Source organism: Patagioenas fasciata, chromosome 12 (genome assembly GCF_037038585.1).
Source record: "Patagioenas fasciata isolate bPatFas1 chromosome 12, bPatFas1.hap1, whole genome shotgun sequence".
NCBI lineage: Eukaryota > Metazoa > Chordata > Aves > Columbiformes > Columbidae > Patagioenas > Patagioenas fasciata.
In genome coordinates, this window is record NC_092531.1 from 7,028,146 (window position 1) to 7,048,342 (window position 20,197).

The 20,197-nt window shown below is 57.2% G+C and overlaps 1 protein-coding gene and 2 long non-coding RNA genes across 3 annotated transcripts; 1 reads left to right on the forward strand and 2 right to left on the reverse strand.

The window, feature by feature from the left end:
- Positions 1-1,352: 1,352 nt before the first annotated feature.
- Positions 1,353-2,778, reverse strand: LOC139828902 (uncharacterized). The gene is made up of 4 exons (XR_011740965.1): positions 2,662-2,778; positions 2,335-2,393; positions 1,829-1,983; positions 1,353-1,454 (listed from the first exon to the last, which is right to left on the reverse strand). It is a non-coding gene; the product is annotated as an uncharacterized lncRNA (long non-coding RNA).
- A 4,608-nt stretch (positions 2,779-7,386) lies between these two features.
- C12H15orf39 (chromosome 12 C15orf39 homolog) lies at positions 7,387-16,161 on the reverse strand. Its single transcript, XM_065847912.2, has 3 exons — positions 16,023-16,161; positions 9,102-12,267; positions 7,387-8,818 (listed from the first exon to the last, which is right to left on the reverse strand). Exons 2-3 carry the CDS (start codon positions 12,205-12,207, stop codon positions 8,781-8,783), a joined length of 3,144 nt encoding a protein of 1,047 aa, XP_065703984.1. The 5' UTR covers positions 12,208-12,267; positions 16,023-16,161; the 3' UTR covers positions 7,387-8,780.
- Positions 12,314-14,308, forward strand: LOC139828915 (uncharacterized). The gene is made up of 3 exons (XR_011740987.1): positions 12,314-12,870; positions 13,266-13,416; positions 13,761-14,308. It is a non-coding gene; the product is annotated as an uncharacterized lncRNA (long non-coding RNA).
- Positions 16,162-20,197: the final 4,036 nt, after the last annotated feature.

The following is a 20,197-nucleotide window of genomic DNA, read 5'->3' on the forward strand; positions in this document are numbered from 1 at the left end:
GCCCCAGGTGTCAGATGGGGCCGGGCAGCTCCACTGGTCAGCCCCGGACCCCTGCCCAGGAGAACCTGCTGAGGAGGTGGAGGAGGATAAGGCAGGCGTGGAAACGCAGGGAGAACCGCGCTGTAATCGGTGACAACTTTGGGGCTGGGGAGGAAGAGGAGGGAGGCGGAGGAAGGAGCCCCCAGGCTGCAGCACTGTGAGGGTTTGCTGGCAGAGAGGCTCTGCCCTGGCTGACTTTGATTATAAAATAAATAACCGAAATTACCTTTTCAGTGTGTGTGTACATAGAGCCTGCTTCCTGCCTCCACACAGAGCCCAGTCCCACACTGGGGAAAAAACAAACCCCACAAACAAGCTTTTGGATGAAAATCCTCACCTTGTAAGCAGCACTAAGAGGCCCCATCAGGTGCTGTGCCTGTTGGGGTAAAGCAAAGGCCCCAGTGCAGAACTGGGAAGAGCCCAGGGCTTGATGTCCCCAACCCAGTTCAAAGAGGGACCCACTTACTTGGCCTTTTAACTCCCTGGCACCAGTGTGGAGTTAGTCAGGAGCTGGAGAAGACCAGGCTCAGCTTATTGAAGCCCACTGGACGAGCAGCACACAGCCTGGGGTGCCCAAAGCTCTTACACAAGCCTAAAGTGTAAAACCCATTACAGGAGCTGGACCTTGGCGGGTAGGAGCTCAACCCCACCCACACAGCAAAAGCAGAGACCATCCATAGCCAGGTTTGACGGTCTAAACAATTTAATAAAGTTCAACAAATTAAAAGAATAATTTCTTCATCCATCTGAGCCCACATCCTTCTCAATAAACATTTTTAACAGCAGGGAGAGCTTCTCAGCATCCTTGTCCCCCCACCAACCCCTTTTTGGGCTCCTCCCCACCGTGAGCTGCATCTTCTCTCATCAGGCAGAGTCACTTTGCATCTGAACATTCTCTGTGCCCTGCAAGGGAGAGGGAGAGAAGTCACTGTGACCACCTCCAGCAGGGGCAGGGACTGAGGGCTCCTTCCCAAGAGCTTTCTCCAACTCCTGACATGCCCAGGACCAGCACCAGATACAACAAGGACCTGCAGAAACACCAGCCGGGCTCCAAAGCTCTGAAGCACAAACTGATTCTGTGGGCTGTAGAAGCCACTTACCTGTTCAGAGGCTCTCCGGAATCCTCGGTTCTCCATTTCCATGTTCTGGGTCCCCGCTTCAGGGTCTCTTCTGTCCCACAGGACCACCACATCCCGCCAGCCAAGCCTCTTGTTCCTCAGACACTGGGGAGGAGGGCACAGAGCTGAAGCCTTGCACCCCATGCCGCTCCCCCTACCCCAGCAGACAGACAGACATCACCCTTACCACCAGCAGGACGATGGGAGCGGTGATAAAGCAGAGGCTGCACACAAGGATGATGGCCACACCATACTCGGGAAAGCCTAGTTCGGGCGGGGGGGGCTCCAGGGTGTCCTCTGGAGCAGAGCACAGCAGTCAGCACAGCCGCAGAGGCTCTGCCTGGCCAGGGAAAGCCACCCACCCTCCTTGGGGACACAGCCGGTGAGACACAGCACTCCAGTGTGTGTTTGACATCCCACTGCCCTTTCCAGAACCCCTTTCCTCCTGCCCTGTGCCCCCCACAGCAGACAGGTCTCTCCAGCTCCAAACCCCAGCTGTGCCAAGGGACAGGGCATGGCTGATCCTGCTGGTATCATGCTTTCTGACCAACCATTGCAAGCTGATCACCTCCCCAGCCAAGATATTCCCCCTCCTGCTGCATAAAAGATTTGGATCTAGTGGGTTGTGGATCTCCCCTGCCTCACACACTGCTGGGGTTCACATTGCTCACCTCCCACAACAAGAGAGTAGGGGTCCACCTGCAAGTCTGAACCAGCCAAAGCCTTGTTGGACCCAACTGAGAGCGCAAGTGCCTCCAGAACCTCCAGGCTGGTGGGAGCAGGGTGCTGGAACACCAGGTCCCCATGGCAGATCAAGGAGCCAGGCCTGTGGACAGAAGCAAAGGAGCTCCAGGTACCACTGTGACTCCCCCCGCCCCCCCAGCCACATGCTGGGCTGTGCCCAGGGACTGGTTTTGCTCAGTGGAGCCCCCCCAGAGAGTGTTTCTCCACTCAGGGGCGCCCTTAGTTTTGCATCTACTCTTTAGGATGGAAGAGACACCCCTGTAGGTCCAGTAGGTCCCTCCTGAGCCAGCAGGGAAATGGCTGACCTCAGCTGCAAACCCTTCTGGGACTCAGATGAGACACCACACAGACATGACCTGATGGCTGATTGCTGTGGGGAGACCTCCCTGTCCCCATACACCCCTGTCCCAGCAGACACTCTGCTCCCACTCACAGAAATTCTCTTATCAGCAGTTGCAGGAAGCTCCTGTGGTCCCTCAGGGCCCTCGCCACCTGCAAGAGAGTTTACTCAGCTCCGCACCAGCCTTCAGGGCATTTCACCCCATCAGACCACCCACCACGTCCACAGCTATGGTGGAGCTGGGACAACCACCACAGCAAGGACACAGCAGCTCTGGTCCTGCTGCACCTGCAGCTCCCTGGATGTGCCAGGGTGCTGGACCTGGGGGTCTGGCTTGGACACCCCAAAGCTCTCCCACTTCCCCCAGTGGTGCTCAGCATCCTGGGAGGACCCCAGCCCCCCACCACCACCCACACCTACCGCATCACCCAGGTCTCTGGTGAGCTCCTGGTGCTCTGGATCAAGTGGATCCCGAAGGTGCTCGCTGAAGCGTCTGTTGGTGATGAGGAAGGAGAACTGGTAGATCTGGAGGTGAAGCCCGGTTCCTGAAGGGACAAGAAACACGTGTGAGGGGGAGCAGAGCTGACAGTGAGCCCCACTGCACCCAGGGACTGTCCTTACCCTCCACTGAAAGGGACAGCAGGTCCACAGAGCAGTTGGCCAGAGCTGTCATGGCCTGCAGAACTTCTGCAACATCAGTATGGATGATTGTGTCGAGATAGATGTCTCCATCAATCTCCAGGTGCCCATGAAGGTCTCTAAGGGGAGAGAAGGGTTCTGAGCAAGGCAGGAGGGCTGGGGCCAGGCTCCCCATCACTCTAGCTGCTCTTTTCTCAGCACCCACAACTGCTCAGCCCAGGGAAGGTGCTCAGTGACAGCATTTGCCATCAGCTGCACATCACCCCCCAGCACCATCTGTCCTCCCCATCTCTGCACCACAGCTAATTAGCTGAAGAGCACACCAGGGATCACGAAGGTAATTTGCTGAAGAGCTTTGGAGAGGGGTAGTTTTGTCCCATACCTGAGCTGGGTGATGGCCACGTTCCTGACAGGGTAACGGGCACTGAGACACCGAGTCACCTGGATGGAGAGGAGACAGCAGCTCACCCACTGCCCCTGCTTTGGTGCTCATGACCCACCCTGCAGCAGAGCAGCCTGTGCCCTCTTCCCAAGCACCATCCCGTGGAAGGGCCACCAAGGCTTCCATACCTCACTGGTCAGGCTCCCCAGGGCTTCTGTCTTGCTCCTGCCAAGCTGGAGGGCAGTGAGGGAGAAGGACAGCTTCTCTGGGTCGAGGTTCTCCAGGCTGAAGTCTACAAGAGTTCAAGAGACAGTTAAGCCCATCCCTATTCCTTCACCTTTGTGAGGAGATCTCAGTCAGCAGAAGCCACAGAGGCAGCTGAGGGAAGGTGGACACCTCGTGTGGTGGGAAGGGCTGGGCATGTCCCACCTCCCAGGAGAGAAGCAGGTCAAGGAGGGGAAGCCAGGGAGCTCAGCAGAAGCTCTGGACCACGCAGGTCCAACTGCTGCTGATGTGGTCTCCAGCAGCCTCAGCACTGAAGGGCTTTGAATGGTTTGGGAGACAGGAGGTTCAGTGAAGTCTGAAGTCCAAATTGGGCAGGTTTTGGCTTGGATAGATGTGCAGGGAGGACAGTGACAGCAGCTTACCACCCGACTGGACAGAGCGGGGCTCCAGCTGCCAGCTGAAGGGTCTCCTTTCCCTGCTCGCCGCTGTGACCAGTGTCCGGATGAGGTGGGAGCTGGTGGGAGCAGGATCGTCCCCACGGAACAGAGCTTCCCCTCGCACAACCACAGAGCCATTCCTGGGACAGAGAGGAGCTGATGGGCCCCAGGCCAAGGGTGTTTGGTCTGCACAGCCAGACCCCCCCTTTACGAGCAGCTTTAGAGCCCCCTCAGCCCACAGCAGCCACTCCCTTGCAGAGAGGTCTCCGGAGGCTTCATCTGCAGCCTCAAACACCTTCAAACAGGGACCCCTTGGGATGGTGCCCTGGGAGGGAGCACAGCCCCCAGCCCCAGCTGCTGTCTCTGGGGTGTTTTCCTGAACCAGCCCTTCCCTCGGAGCCAAACCCACCCCTCTCCATCTGTCACCCCAGGGCAGAGCCGCACACTCACAGGAACTCGAGGACGTTGGCCTGCAGGAAGGTCTCATAGGAGGACAGCACTTGGTTTAGCTGGAAGGAAGCAGCACACGTTAATCGAGAAGCTTTTGCAAACTCCCATGTGTGAGGAAGGCACATACAGGGGTGTGCGATAAACAGAGGGGAGTCAGCTGGGTTTGCCCAGGGCAGGACACGCTGGTGGACACCACAGCCCCAGAGATGGCCCAGCCGGGGCTCCCACCAGCCCAGAACCAGCACCAGGAGGGAACACCCAGCACCACGGGGTGCGACGGCCCTGGCAGAGGTGCAGGGAGCCCAGTCCCACCTCAAACCCGCCATCCCAGCCCAAAGCATCTCCACCAGCCTGGGTAGGTGACACACCAAGCCAGGACCGATGCAATCCCCACAGCACTTGCTGCAGCAGCTTCTCAGCTGCACCCAGAGGTACCAGCATTCCCAGCGGCAGCTCCTGCACTCACCAGCAGCCTCACTTCTTCCTCCAGCTGCCGGTATCTCCCCGAGGAGCTGTTGCTCAGGGCCGCGGTGTAAGCGATGCCCAACAGCCGGAACTGCAGCGGCAGCACATGCGGGAGCTGGGCAGGAGAGGGGAGCCCTGTGGGGTGGGATGTGTGGGGCTCCACCCCCGGTTTGCTCAGCAGCTGCTCAGCAGGGGTGAAGTTCTCTCCTGTGGCTGCAGGAAGATGCTCTCTGGCTGTGGACCAAGTATCAGGGGTCACTCCTGCAGGGGCATCTGGGGTCTGAGAGCTGGCAACACGTGGAGCTCCAGGAGTCAGCACATAAGACAGAGATGGCAAGCCTGGGGTGCCGGTGTGGTGGTCAGCTTCAGAATGATGCTCAGGAGCAGGGTTCTGGGAGCTGGAAGGAGGCACAGAGCTTGGGCTGGTGTGTGGGGGCCCTGGAGGTCCTGCTGGAGGTTGTACCGGTGCTGTCCTGGGCTTGCTGTGCCCAGCTGCTGCTGTCACAGCTGCTGTTCCAGGCAGGACACTCATCTCTGCCACCGCTGTGGCCCAGTGCCACCCCACAGTGGGTCCATCCCCAAGTGCCACGGGGAGGAGGGGATCTGGGCGCAGAGGTGGCCTCCAGGCAGATGACCCCAGGGAGGAGCCATGTGTCACACCTGCAGCTCTGGGAGAGGGCGAAGCCGCCATTGCAGCTCCATCCTCACAGGGGACTTGGGTTGCTCTGGGCTCTGTGGGGGCAACAGGGGCTGTCCAGCTTACTCCAGTCCCAGCAGGACCTGTAGCACTGGTAGCCCTGGTCCGAGAAGGCAAAGCAGGGGCTTCAGAGGGTGTCAGCAGAGTCCCATGTGCAGGAGAGGAGGAGGACAGGTCACTTTGCATCCCCAAGGTGACAGCAGGTCCTCCAGCCTCCTCTGTAGGGAGGAAGGGAGCCAGTTCCTGTGGGTGGTTGACAGCATGAGCCGATGTGGCACTGGGAGAGGACACCCAGACAGGGGACAGAAGTCCAGACCTGTTTTCTGAGACGTTGACCAAAGCAGTGTCCATGAACAGCTCAGCTCGGCCATGCAGGGAGGTGCCTGCAGGCTGTGTGCCCCAGATCACCTCAGCTGTCACAGCAGAGGGGACCCATGCAGTGCCAGGCTGGGTTTCAGGCAGGCTGGGTGTCCTTTCTGATGGAAGGCCCAAGGGGACCCCTGGAAGGGACACCAGGGGAGAAGCAGCAGCAGGGTCCTCATTCTCAGGCAGGCCATGGCTTGTGCTCACCTCCTGCTTCTGCCCACTGTGGCTTCTTGCTGTGGCCACCACCAGCATCCCCAGGCTCTGTCCCTTGTCGTCAGCACCAGAGGACACATCTGCTACCCCCAGGCTGCTGCCTGCAGAGCCCACCAGCATCCCCACATCCTGGTGCACCTCTGGCTGTGTGAGCAGATCCCCACGTGTCACCACCACATCACCACTTGTTCCTCTCCATGAGGCTGGCAAGCCCGACTGAGTGTGGGAAGTGGCCAGGGAGCCCTGGATGGGAGCAGCGAGAGCCCCCAGGCTGTAGGGCAGCACGGTGGCAGACAGACAGACAGACAGCACCAGGACAGCTTTGCACCGCAGCCCGCTGGCAGCAGCAGCCACACGGGCAGCAAGACCCAGGGCCGCAGCCCCTTCTCTTTCACCATGGAGCATCATTCTCTGCTGACAGGCAGCAATGTTGGGGGGGTCCAGTGGTCTGAGCCCCCAGTTCTGCCTGGGAGAGGCCATGGGCAGAGCCCAGCTGTGGGGAGACACAGCAGAGCATCAGGCAGGGGTCCAGCCCCCCCCACCCCAGTGACAGCTCAACCCCAGAACACCCCACAGACAGGACAGGAGCTCCCTTCCCAAGCAGCTCCTTGGTCCCAGCAGCACCAAGCAGCTGTTCCAGCCCAGCAAAGCTTGTGCCAAGCCCCAGCATCACCCAGGAAGCTACTGGTCACCCCATCCCCACCCAAAACCTCCCCTCAGCTCATGCAGAACCCCCATACCTGGCAGCACCCAAGGAGCAGAAAGCATCAAGCACCCTACCCAGCCCAGGGCTTTTATCTGGTTTCCCAGGGGTGGGAGGAGGCAATTACATCCCAGCTGCTCCCAATTAACACACCAACTCATTAGCCACCTCACAGGTGAGGGTCTCTCCCAGCTGATGGGTCCCAGCTTCCCCCTGCTCCTCATCCAGCTCATGGCCCTGGGAATTGGTTCCATGCCTGTTTCTCCAGGCAGGTTTTGCCCCATATGCCACAGATGTTCCTCAAAATGCCCTGTTTGTGGGGAGGGGTCATGGCAATGCTCTTCCCCCAGCCAAGCTTCAGTAATTTGGGCTGAAAAATGTGGTTTGGGGTGTTTGGGTCCCAAGATGAGGCAGATTTTGTGCTTCTGGTGGGGGCTGACAAGGGGGAGGGTGTCTTGGGGACCCCGTTGCATCAGCCTGGGGACAGGTCCCCAGATTTGGGACATCCCTGTCCCCACAAAGGTGCCACTGTGCCCGTGCTGGCAAGCAGAGAACAGAGCAAGGCATGTTTGAAAACAAGCCAAACCCTTTTAATCGGGCGAGGCACCTTGTGAAATCCATATTCTTACAAAATATTAAATAATGCAAAAGAACTTTCTTCCCTGGAACCATATATATATACATATATATATATATATATATATATATATACAAAATGATAACAGCATTAACAAACACTGCTTTCCAAATTGCTGTACGACGCCAGGCACAGACCTAGTGTGTACAACCCAGTGGAAACCAGAAAGGCACTTGCAGAAAACACGGCACCTTTTGGCTAAGAAGAGTCTATGGTACAGTTTGGGTATTTTTTTTCCTTTTTTTTCCCCTCCGTTTTCTTAGTTTAAAATAAATATTTCCTGTAGTGAAATAAAAACCAAATACTAATAATCCTCATTTTGCTCCTCCATGCCCTGCATCAGTTGGAAAAACACCTGAGTGTTGAGTTTGTAAGGCCTCTGCTGCGCATCGCCGCTGCAGACCCGGTGAGTCCGTCTGTCCGTCCCTGGCTGCCGGGATCCCTCCTGGGACGCCCATCGAGCTCTCGGTGCTGCGGGATGGAAGAATTTCTCCTTCCAAGCTCTCACAGCATAGCTCCCGCTCCTGCCCCTCTGGTCACGCCAGGGTCGCTCCATCGCCACCAAGGTCATCCCCGAATGTGCAGCATCGCCCATGTCCTCGGATCTGGGTTGTAAAGTGGTTTGGTTTTCTTGAACAGTCTTTAAATCTTTCGTGCAGCCCTTGTCAGCTGTGATCGGGACTGAAAGGCTCAGCCTGAACAGCATCGCTCCCACTGCCATGGGCCAGCACAGTAAACAGGTGAAGCCATGAGTTTAAATAAAAAGACAAATATAAATTACTATTAAAACAACAACAAACCTGAAGGCAGCAGCTCCTTATAAAGGTAAATGCATAACATTTTTAAAATGTCTTCATTTAAAACAACAACAAAAAATCAGTCCTGCAACTACAGAAGTTGCGATTCCCTTGACCCGCCATGTTGTGTGAAGTCTGCGTGTAAAGATGGGACGCCAGGAGGAAGGTGGGTTTATTGGGCACGATGTATGTAAAGCAGGGAAGGCGAGAGGAGGGGACGTGGTCAGCCAGCCCCGCAGCAGCCAGCCTGTCCCCAGGGCAGGGGACAAGGCTGTGCCCATGGCCACGCTCCTTCTCTGGTGGCTACAAATGCTCCAGCCCTCCAGGTCCATCTGCCCTATCCCGGTGCTGTGTCCCTGCCGGGAGGGCACCTGCTCTGGGGATGAGGGGGACCGTCCCTTTCCCATCCTCACGGGCAGGCGGCTCGGCTGTTGGCCATGGCATGTTCTTAAGCGGCTCCTTTCCTTCATGCTCCCCATGGCTGTCGCTGTGTCATCAGCTCCCTGTGCCTCATGCCAGAGAAGTCACCTACTTGGAGGGACGCTGGCCGGCCTGCGAGCTCCATCCTGTAAGAAATAAGGTTGCTGGCAACAGCCTCGAGCAGCAGCAAAAGGGTATTTGGACAGGGTGGGGTGGTGGGACCATCACCAGTGGGATGGGACACCTGCGGAGAAAAGCTGAATATTCTGCTCTGCAGAACCCTTGGTAGGACAAGGATGCTGAGGGACCATATGATGCTCCTACCCAACAGCAGCATCTGGGAGGCAGATACAGCTGGAGCTTCCCTGGGAGAGTCCCAGGGACCCACACGTGGCACCAGCCCTCCACGGGAGATGCCGAGCTACCTACCGAGCTGCTGCCGGATGGAATCATGCCAGTGGAGGTTCAGCAGGTCCGGGTAGATGTCGGGGAGCTGCTTGAGAGCCAGGAGCTTCAGCATGCGTGAGGTACAGCTCTTCAGCTCCAGGTCCCGCAGGTGCCTCTCCTCCGACAGCGTGGTGGGACGCAGCTCCACCTTGTGCTCCTGCAACACTTGGTCAACGGAGGCCCCGGGGAGCTTGGGAAAGAGCTTCTCCTTCACCACGTGGATGGGGATGAAGATGGCCCCTGCCCGGACCACGTGGGGGAAAGGACACTTGCAAGCGAACATGAAGGTCTTCAGCTGAGACAGCAGGTTGGCGAGGAGGGCGGGCACGTCTTGGAAAGCCAGCCAGATCTCCTTGCCTTTGGTGCGCTTCTGAGCTTCGGGGACCTTGGAGCCATTCTTGGGCTTGGGGGGGGATTTGGGCGTCTCCCCCAGCTCCTCGGCCGGCTCTGCCCTCTGCAGCCACTCGCGCAGGAGCTGCGGGGAGGAGCGGGACACGGAGCAGGAGATGGTGTGGCAGAGGGAGGCGTGCAGGGAGGCAAAGTCCTGCCCGGCTGGGGGCTGCGGGGGCTGGCGCTGCCCGCCCGGCCAGGCGCTCTCCTCGCCTGCTGCTCGGGAGACTGCGGGCAGCGGGGGCTGCGGCTCCGGGCGAGCCCCCTGCGGAGCCGAGGTGCTGGGCTGTGGGGCCGGGGGGCTGCTGGCTGGCGGGGAGGCACGGGGGCTGCTGGAGGGGGCAGGTGGTGGTGGGCTGGGCTGGGGGGTGTGGGGGCTGCCGGGTGGACGGGGGGACCCGGTGCTGGGTGGGAGGGAGCGCAGGATCTTGTATTTTTTGAACATGAAGGCAGCTGAGCTCTGGAAGTTGCTCTTGTAGGCAGAACTCACCTCCAGCAGCAAGGGCAGTGCCGGGGGCTTGGCCTCCTCGCCCTCCCTCACTTTGCCCCCCAAACCCTCTTTCTCCCGCTCTGCATCCTCCCCATCTGTCCGTCCAGCAGTTTCCTGGGTCTCCCCAGCTCTGACCAGCCTCTTCTTCAAGCTGAGGTCCAGCACAATGTCCCCAGGGACCAGGTCCCTGCTCCCCGCCCCACCAGGGCTGCCCCCCCGAGACCCCGAGTCTTGGGGCACAAGCTTTGACTTTTCGGGGACCCCTCCACAACAGCTTTCCCCTTGGCTCTGGACTACGCTGCTGCCCGTTTTCATCGCCCGGCCAGCCGCCGTGCCCGTGGGCAGCAGGGTGGACGTTGCCGAGACATCTCCGATGGCAGCGGGCTCCCGGCTGCCCCCCATGTTTTGGGGTGGGGTGTCCCGCCGCAGATGCTCCCTGGAGAAGGGGACTTGGGCTGAGCCATCAGTCCCCTCCAGGTAGTCTTGGTACGGTGCCAGGCTGAAGACCTTGTTGATCACGGGCATGGGCGGGGAGGGAGGAGGGACCTCGCTGTCCCTCGGGTCCTTCAGCCCCTCTGGAGGCGGGGTGGACAGAGCAGTGGGGACGAGCTCCTTGGCTGCATCCTTCACCTTGTCATCATCTCCCTTCCCTACAATGATGGGAGCCGGCGGTCCCCCGTGGGGAGGTTTCTGGGGGGTCGGGCTGGCTCTCCTCTTCCCCAAGTAAGGGGACTCCTGCTCCCCATGGCTGGGTTTCATCCAGCCCCCTTCTCCTTTGGGCAATGTCTCTGTGAGCCCACCAGAGCCCCCAGACACATTCTCGGAGCCACAGACAGGTTGGAAAGCGCTGTTCTGCCTCACCGTCACTTGCCGCTGGGGACTTTCTGCCCGGTGCGGCTCGCAGCCCGGCTCGGCGCTGGCAAAGGAGGTGCCAAATGCGGCTACATCACCGGGGCTGAAGGCAAAGCCAGGGCTGGGCAAGTAGCCGGCTCTCCATGGCAGCTCGGCGTCCCTCGGCAGCGCTGCCAACTTGGCGGTCGGTGATGCCACCGCACCAGCTGTCCTGGGCACGTAGGTGTCCAAGGGGCTGGGAAAGTAGCTCCTGGGGGCTTGAGGCTTCAGGTAGGAGCCAGGAAAGGGCTCCCCACTTCCCGCAGAGCCAAAGGCTTTGTAGGTGCCAGGCAGGGTGCTGGGCTGTGCCTCCACGGCGTGGGGCGGTGGAGGGTAGAGGAGGGCGGCCTTGTGGAGGGGCAGCGGGTAGTGGGTGTGTGGGTAGCATGTCGGTGGCCTCTCCCGCGGTGCTGGGCTGGCAGCAGGTGGCTGGAGCTTGGGCCAGGGGTCCGGGCTGAGGCTGGGGACCTCGGGCACCTTCCTCTGGCTGTGGGTAGTGGGGCAGCTGGCTTCCAAGAACGGGGTGTCGGGGGAACCCCTGTATTTCTCAAAGGCGGTGTAATAGGGGGAGAAGGTGACAGGGGAGCCCACCTTCTCCTTGGCGGGCAGCGCCAGGCTGGGGTGCAGCGGCAGGAGGCTGGGGTTGGGGTGGGGACCCCTCTTATGCAGCCCAGTGCCGCCGCGGGGCTCGCCGGGGAGGAGCGGGTGGCTGGCGGTGGGCAGAGCCCAGTCGGCATCCCCCCGTCTCTGCTGCAGGCTCCCAGCGCAGGGTCCCAGCGGCAGGGCCATCCTGGGGTCCACGAAGCACGCAGGGGCTCTGTACACCGGCTTGGGGACAGCCAGGGGGGCCACCTTGTTCACAGCCACCGGTTTCTTCACCGGGAAGGGGTGTCCCGGTGCGGGTGGCGGGCTGCCCCACTTGTCCCTCGCCATCTGCAGCTCCCGCATCAGGCCGTCCTTGCCCTTTTCGGTGCCTGGGGGCTGCAGCCCGGCCCCCAGGCTGTCAGGGCGGTAGAGCAGGCAGGTGAGCAGCGGCCCCTCGGCCAGCACGGGCTGGCTGCCGGCACCGCTGCCGTAGGGCAGATAAGCAGCTGCCGGGCTCCAGCGGGACAGGGGCTGCTCGGGGCCATCAGGGCTTTGCAGCGGGCAGGCGAAGTAGGAGCCCTTGTAGTTGAAATGGTTTTCAGAGCCGGAGTTGGGCAAAGGGTTGGATTTGCAGAGGCCATTGGGGAAGCCGACAGCAGGCTCCGTCTCCAGTCGAGGTAGCTTGTTGAAAATCACGGGATCCAGGGACTCCAAGTGCCGTTTTGAGGCCATTTATATGTTGCTGCCAGCGTCCAGACCAGGGCACACAACAGGAGAGGTGAGCTGGCCCTCCTGAACAGGAGAGAGAGAGAAAATAAATCATGAGCAAAACAAGTCCCCATGGCAAGTGCTCAGCCCATGGTGGAACGGCACGGGGTGAACACGATCCTTTGGGAGCTCCCTCAAAAGTCAGCTTGCCCACATGTTGGCTGGAGAAATGTTGATTTTCACATGCAGCTTTTCCTTATTCATTTGCAGCGGGGGGACCCTCTCCCTTACGGTTTCTTCTGATTCTGGGTGCTGGCGCACGCGGTCAGGCAGTACATGCCAGCAGGTGGAGCTGGCAGACTGTCCCGGCATCACCCGGCCTTCCCGGGCATCGCCCGCATTGCAAGTATGTCCCCAGTACCACCCAGCATCGCCCCAGTACTGCCCAGCATCTCCTGAGTGTGCCACTGAGACACCTGAGCATCGCTTGAGCCCCAAGAGCATCACTGGACCTTCGCCCAGCATCCCCCCAGCATCACCTCAGCATTGTGAACATCAAGCGTGTCCCAAGACCAGCCTGAGCATTGCTGGACCACAGCTCAGCATCCACCCAGCATGGTTAAACATCACCCAGTGTCTCCCAAACACGGCCCAGCATCCCCAAAACCCCCAGATGGACATACTGTGGTAGGATCCCATGTCTGTTCTTCACCCCAGCATGGTTTAGTTTTGTTGTTGTTTTTTTTCTTTTTGTGGCAAGAGGTAGCAGAGAAGCGAAGAAGGAAATGGAGGAAGAGAGGGTGGAGATAAGATAAAAGCCTTGTCCACAGAAGGGGAAATGAAGTAGATAACTGGGGAGACTTGTGAGGGGAGATAAGAGCGCGGTGGCTCTGCTCTGCAGCACGGTTGGAACCCAGCACCAAGCTGCACACAGGGACCGGGGACAGCCACACCTCAAAACCAGTGTTTTGCCCCAAAATAGCAGCTCTGGCGTGACCAAGTGGGCTGCAGCCCTCTCCCATTCCTTCGGGTTGTTTGTTTTGGTTTTTGTCCCCAAACTTCAACAATATCTCACTTTCCAGGCAGGATGCTGCTTCCCTGGACTCCTCCGCACATCGAAGGCTGCCGAGTGAGAATCTCTTTGGAGGGTCGATGCTTCCCTGTGGTTGAGGAGGAAGCTCATCTCCCCACCTGCACCCCCAGCACCAGCTCCCTGAATAAAGGGGTCGTAGGGTAAGCACATCATTTCCAACAGCTTTATCCTCAGGAGCCTCAGGGTCATTTCCAAGACATCCAGTGCCAGTTAAATTTGCCATCACTTAGATCCAGACAAAATGCTGTCCTCAAATTAAAAAGATCGGTCCTTCCTCACCCCATCACCACACGCTGGGCAAGATATTTGGGGGGCCCTGAGAAGCTGGGTGCACTTTGCCACGTAGCCCCCCAAAAACAAGCCACGGCCTTTCCTTACACCCTGATGGGGAGGATGTGAGGCAGGAACAGGCTCAGCCGCGTGGGCGGGGGGTCCCAAACTGGGTTGTTTTCCTTTCCAGCCTAATGCTCTCCCCACCCACCAGCGATGTTTGAATCTGTCTCCCTGGGAGATGCTGCGTGGGATCCCGTCCATGAAGTGATGATGCTCAGGGTGGACAAGCTGGGACAGAAACTCAGGATCTTGTGACTTCCAACATTTCCTCGCTGCTTTTTCCTCTTTCCAACTTCCAGCCTTGCGGGAGGGATGCAGGACAGAGCAAGTCGTGGATTCTCCGCTGTCTGATAGGGGTTGAGCTCATTAACCTCATTAGAATGAGGGCGCTAATGGGCTCCCTCTTGCCATGAAATCCACTGGGGCTTTGTCCCAGCGGGTGCCATCCCTACACCTGCGCCATGCGAGACCCGAGAAAACAGCTCTGCAGTCGCTGTCGCCACCAGCCCTTCCCCTCCAGGACTATCCCCTTGCAGCCAGTGTGGCACTGTCCTCCATCCTTCCCCCAGCCCGGGGGAGCTGCCAGGGGGCACCCAGGAATTGGGGCTGGGGGGATGCCTGGGTGAACATTAACATGTGCTTATGATACCAAAACCCCATTGCTGGGGAAAACAGCGGGTGGATTAAACACAACCAATTTACTCCCTCTTTTTTTAGATGTTTTTCCCCGTCCCTCTTCTTCTCAGGGTTTTTTCCCAGGAGGGAAAAAAAAGTAAAACCAAATGAGAAGGAGCACGTGCTGCTCCGCTGCGTGACGGCAAAACCTCCCTGATAAGAGCTCGTGGGCCACAGTTGGCTTTATCTGCCACATTTTGGAGCTCTGCCGGGGCTCCTTGGCATGCCAAGGCTGCCGGGGATGGCTCAGCCGCCTCTGTTTGCTCTGACAGCCCCGAACAAGCGCTGCCGGGCGCGTTATCATTGAGGCAGCCAAGCTCGGCACTCGTTTCCCCCCCAGGATGCGATGCCGGACCGCGGCAGCGAGAAGCAGGAGCCTCTCATGGCAGCCGCTCGCCTCCTCCATCGCCACGTGATGCAAAGAAACAGCCACCAACTTCAAGCCGGCCCACAGGAGCCTAGAAATAAACTCTCAAATCTCCTAAGCCTGCTGGCATTGGGTATCCCCAGCCATCCTGCACCCGCCCGAGATACCCCCTGGGGTCCTGCAGTGGAGGGTCATTAATGGAGGCGATTTTCCCCCTGTCACCCCAAAGCAAATGGGCGTTTTTGCCTGCTAAGAAGGAGGTTTCCTGTCCGGCTGCAATACCGGTTTCACTATGGGGACCCCAAGTCCCTGCCAAGGTCCCCTTTCCCATCTCTCTGGTGGGCTTGGATGCAATCACCATCAAGGTTCCCGCTGCTGAGGTCATTTGGGAAAGCAAACAAGAGTCCCAGCTCCCTCCTCTCACACCTTATCCCTCTTTAAAAAAGTTGGCAGCTCCTGAGCTTTCCCCAGGTAGGTAGAAGCCCAGCTGGAGCCTTCGCTCGGACCAAGCCATCCGCTTTTTAAGACAGTATCCTCACCTAACACATGCAGCAAGCCATTGCTTTCATTGCAAGTCAGGTTGTTATTCCTGAAAAAGCCCCAGCAATATTAACTTTTATTAAAAAAAATACCTAACTAAGCAGGCAGCAGCCACCAGAAGGGCAGCACAACTCCCTCCAGATCAACACCTGAATATTTAGGTGATTAAAACCCATCCGACACACAGCTACAAACGCACCGATCTGATTCTACCCCACCGGTGCCACGTCCCTGGTTGGCCGCGCTCAGGCGTGGACACCCCGTGCTCGCAGATCCTGGACATTGCGGCATCGCTGGCTCCTGCCTGACCATGAGGCGCCGACCCAGCCAGGGCTGGACGGCCACCGTCCGTCTGTCTGTCCCTCCGCACACCCCCAGCCGCGGCACTAGAGTGGGTGATGCTGCCCTGACCACAACATCACCCTCGGCGGGTTCCTGCTCCGGCGGGGAGGCCGGACGCGCGTTCGGCCGCTCGCACACGTTGTGCATCAGCCGCACGAACCAAAGTGTCCATAAATGGGTAAAAACCCTGGAACGGGCGCCTCAAGCCCATTATTCGCCGCATCGCCCAACGAGAAGCAGATGAGCTGCAGGAAGACGTTAACACAGAGCACAGGAAAGAGGGGAACCCCCCGACACCCCTTCAGCACTGCGTACCCCCGGGCCGGGAGCTTCACCTTCCGAGGGGAGCTCAAAGCAAGCGGGGCACGGGGCGAGGCAGCGGGACGGGGATCCCCACGACACCCCCCCGTACCCCCCGGCTCCGGCACGGCCCCGCTGTACCCCAAAAACCCACCGAGCAGCGCGGATCGGAGCCGGCCCCCCACTCACCTCCGGTGGCGGCGACGGCGCGGTGCGTCCCCCGGAGCATCGCTACGGGGCCGGGCGGGGGGCTCGGCGGCGGGGGGGGCCCCTCTGGCGCTGCCCCGCTCGGCCGGCAGCCCGCATTGTGAGGAGGAAGTGGGGGGAGGAGGAGGAGGGAGAGGAGGAGGAGGAGGAGGAGGGAGAGGGCTGGGTGTGCGTGTGGGCCGGCCGGAGGAGGGAGGGGATGGGACAGGATGGGACAGCCCAGCCCCGGCCGCCACATGTGCGCTGAGCTGTTCAGGGCTCTGCCGCCCCCTGCCCGGCGCACCCCGAGCGGGGATCCGCGGGAAAGGGTCATTCTCCCCCGGTAAGGGGAGCCCCCGCAGCGGGGAACCCCTGTTGTGGAAGGGTCCCCATTGCAGCAAGCCCCCCCTTAAGGCGAAGCAGCTGTATGGGGAGGCTACGCTGCGGGGGGAAGCCCCATTAAGGGGTACCCCCATTGCAGGCAGCCCTCAGTAGAAAGGAGCCCCCATTAAGGTGTGCCCCCATTGCAGGCAGACCCCAGTAGAAAGGACCCCTCATTAAGGGGAGCCCCCATTGCAAGCAGACCCTGCATTGTGGGAAACCCCTGTTAAAGAGGAGCCCCCATTACAGGGAGGCCCCCGTTGCAGAGGAGCCCTGGCACAGCGAGGCTCCCCCAAGCCCGAGTCCACCAGGATGGTGGATGCAGATGTGGATGCAGCTGTAGGGTCCAGGTCTGGTCGGACACAAGTCCATCCATCCACGCACAAAGTGCTTTTCTGTCCCACATGCAGGAACAGAGGGAGGCTGAGGGATCCACTCACAGCCTGGGGGGGCTTGGGGTGGTTTCCAACCCCCTGTTCACTGTCACCTTCCACCCCAAATAAAAGACCCTTCTGGATTTAACCACCTGGTGCACGGGATCCCCCACACAGCACAAAGGGTCGAGCCCAAAGTCTGCTTGCCAGAGCTAACATTCAGCGTTGATCCAAGGAGTTGTGTCTGAACAGGTCCACACAAACATTCCCCAACTAATAATTAACCCTTGTAAAAGGCCTGCAAATACGATTAACCCAGTGATACAGAAGCTGTGAGATTAAGTGAGTTGCCCAAGGCCACAGGGTGAAGTGATGGCAGAAGCTCAGCTCCCACTAAGAGAGAGAACTCAAACTTTCCCAGCAAGAAATAAAGATTTTCACTTTTTCAAATTGCCTTTTCTTCCAATATAGTCCAAGTTGCTCCTTCCGCAAGGTGGAGGTGCCTCAAAATGCCATCATCTGAGCATGGTTTTGTTGGAAACCAAACCTTCCAAGCACCTTCGGATGGCAGGTGGCAGGAGAAAGGGGAGGAAAAGGGTTCCCTTGAAGGATTCCCAAGAGAATGAGCTTTACATTGGCTAAATGTAAGGGCAATGCAACAATTATTGATGGGGAGTGGGCTATATGGATTGTTTCAGGAAGGGATCTAGCCCAGCCACAGCTCAACAAGAAATATGAAGCTGCTCATGGTGTTTTTGGCCCTGATTCATGACAGGATTGTGCCTTATTACAAATACAGGTGATTAAAGACCTTATTGAACAAAGCCCAAGAAGGCAGCGTTTGAATTCTCCTCTCCTTGGCCTCGCAACCATCATTTTTCCCTTATGGCTTTATTTAATTTATAGCAGTTTTGTGGCAGCAGCAGTTGATTCTTGCAAAGAAAACAAGTAGCTGGGAGGAGCCGGCTCTGAATTTCCAGTCCCTTGACTCTGATGTTTACACAATTGCTTTGTCTCGAGTTCATCGATCATGTGCTGCTGTATTATTTTCTTTGGTCAATTGTAATGCAATTATAGAATAATGATTATATATGTAATTTTTAGATGTTCTTTATTAGTATGCAATATATAATAGTTATTATGTATTAAAATGAGCAAATGGGCAGATAGTAAAGCTTATTATTTGGAGTTATGGTCGTAAAAAAAAATCAGTGTTAATTTTTATCTGGCTGAACAGAATCACAGTTCACCTGAGGTGACAGATAAGCCTTTTAAGCTTGAGGTGTTTAACACACTTGCTTAACTTTACACCAGAACCATCCTTCCTCGTCTGTATTTGGACACATCTCTGCTACCGGTCATTCAGCTGGACTCCTAAAACCAAACCTCACTAAAACCTTCTCCCTGGTTTTCGGTCTAATGGGGCGTTGGTTTTTTAACCTGTAATTTCTGCAATGTCCTTTTCCTCTTGAAGAGGCTTTTGAAACGCTGTGACGTGTGGTGTGAGTTTTCCACGGCAGCCCCCTCTCAATTCTAGAGGATGTTTTGGTTTTATGATGACTTATTCTAAAACATATTTTTTCCCATACACTCTCCCTCTTGAAATAACTCAGGGTCTTGCATTTCCCCAGAGCAGAGAGAGGGGTTTCTACCTGTCCTCTGAGCAAACACCTGCTCTGTTTTCTTCTTTCTGCTGTGAATTTCCTTCTCTCTCGACTTCCTGTGTGATTCATTTCTTCATTAGCAGCCGAAATGGGCTGAGCAGCGACAAACCTGCCCCTTGCTGAGGCAACAGACCTGCTGGCACCATGAATGAGCACAGGAGACACCTGCATCAAAACAAACTACTTTATTTATTTTATTTTATTTTATTTTATTTTATTTTATTTTATTTTATTTTATTTTATTTTATTTTATTTTACGACATTCTATTCTATTCTATTCTATTCTATTCTATTCTATTCTATTCTATTCTATTCTATTCTATTCTATTCTATTCTATTCTATTCTATTCTATTTCATTCTCTTCTATTCTATTTCATTCTCTTCCACTCCGTTCCACTCCATTCCATTCCATTCCACTCCATTCCATCCTATCCTATCCTATCCTATCCTATCCTATCCTATCCTATCCTATCCTATCCTATCCTATCCTATTCTATTCTATTCTATTCTATTCCATTTCATTCTCTTCCACTCCGTTCCACTCCGTTCCACTCCGTTCCATTCCACTCCATTCCACTCCACTCCACTCCATTCCATTCCATTCCATTCCATTCCATTCCATTCCATTCCATTTTTTTAATTTAAAAAAAAAAAAAAAGTTTTTAAAGACACAAACACTTGGGAAAATGGCCTTTGGGGCCCGGTGGGTGGTGATTCCCATCTCTGACACATCCAGGGCACGGCCAAAACTCTTTACCCCTCCAGCCACCCGCATGGCCTGTGGTGGGCGAGCACCCAGGGGACGCGGGGACCCCACTGCTAGGCAGCAGCCCAGGCAGCCCCGATGCAAGACTGGGGAGGTGAGGGTTTGACCGAATTAGTCAAATTTTGGCTGTGTGGTTTTCAATTTTCTTTCTGAGGCTTCTCAGCCCCGGCAGCGCTGGTGTCTATCTCCGGGTTCATCGCTCGGGTGATTTGATCTGTGGTTTGCCGTGCTCGGGCTCAGGAAACCTGCTGCCTGCAGATTGTCGCTGCCTCCGGTGTGCCAGCCTGGGACGGGTCCCCAAATGTCATGAACGAGGGGGGCGAGGGGGCTCAGGGTGGGGGTTTGGGCATCAGGCTCCCTCCTCCGGGCAGAGCTTTGAGCTCATCGCTGCTCCCCAGATGTGCCACTTCTCCCGTAGCCCAAAAAAGGACGGTTCTTGCCTCAGTTTGTGCTCTCCAATTTGGGCTAATTAAGCCCCTCAAGGGAGTTAATCCCCCTTAGAAGTGTGATGCAGGCCAGGGGTGACTCTGGGTCATGGCAAAGGCATGGTCAGGGGGCAGATCCCCACCTGTCTCTTCTTCCCTTGGCAGATCAGTCCAGGAGCATCTTGTGTTTATTCATTCTCCCTTCTCTTTTCTGTTTGCTTCCCATGAAGTTGTGCTCTAGCTTCTGGAGAGCTGGTAGGCTTTGGCTGATCTCTCAGTGACAAGGAGGGATGAGATTTCAAGATCATCCGCTGACCACAAACATCACAGCTACCAAGTTTTTAAATGTAGCATCTTTCCAAAAAGGCCTTGGGTTTTTCCCTTAGTACGTGGGCAGGCTTTGGAACGGCACCGGCTGTTTACACAGTGATGAGAAACTCCCTCTCCCCTCCTTGAATCATCTAGTGACAGCCAAATTATCCAAGGAAGCCCAAGCAGAGAATGGGAGATGCCTGCTGGACCTGGATCCCTGTGGATGCCACACTGGGGGACACCGCGAGGTGGCCG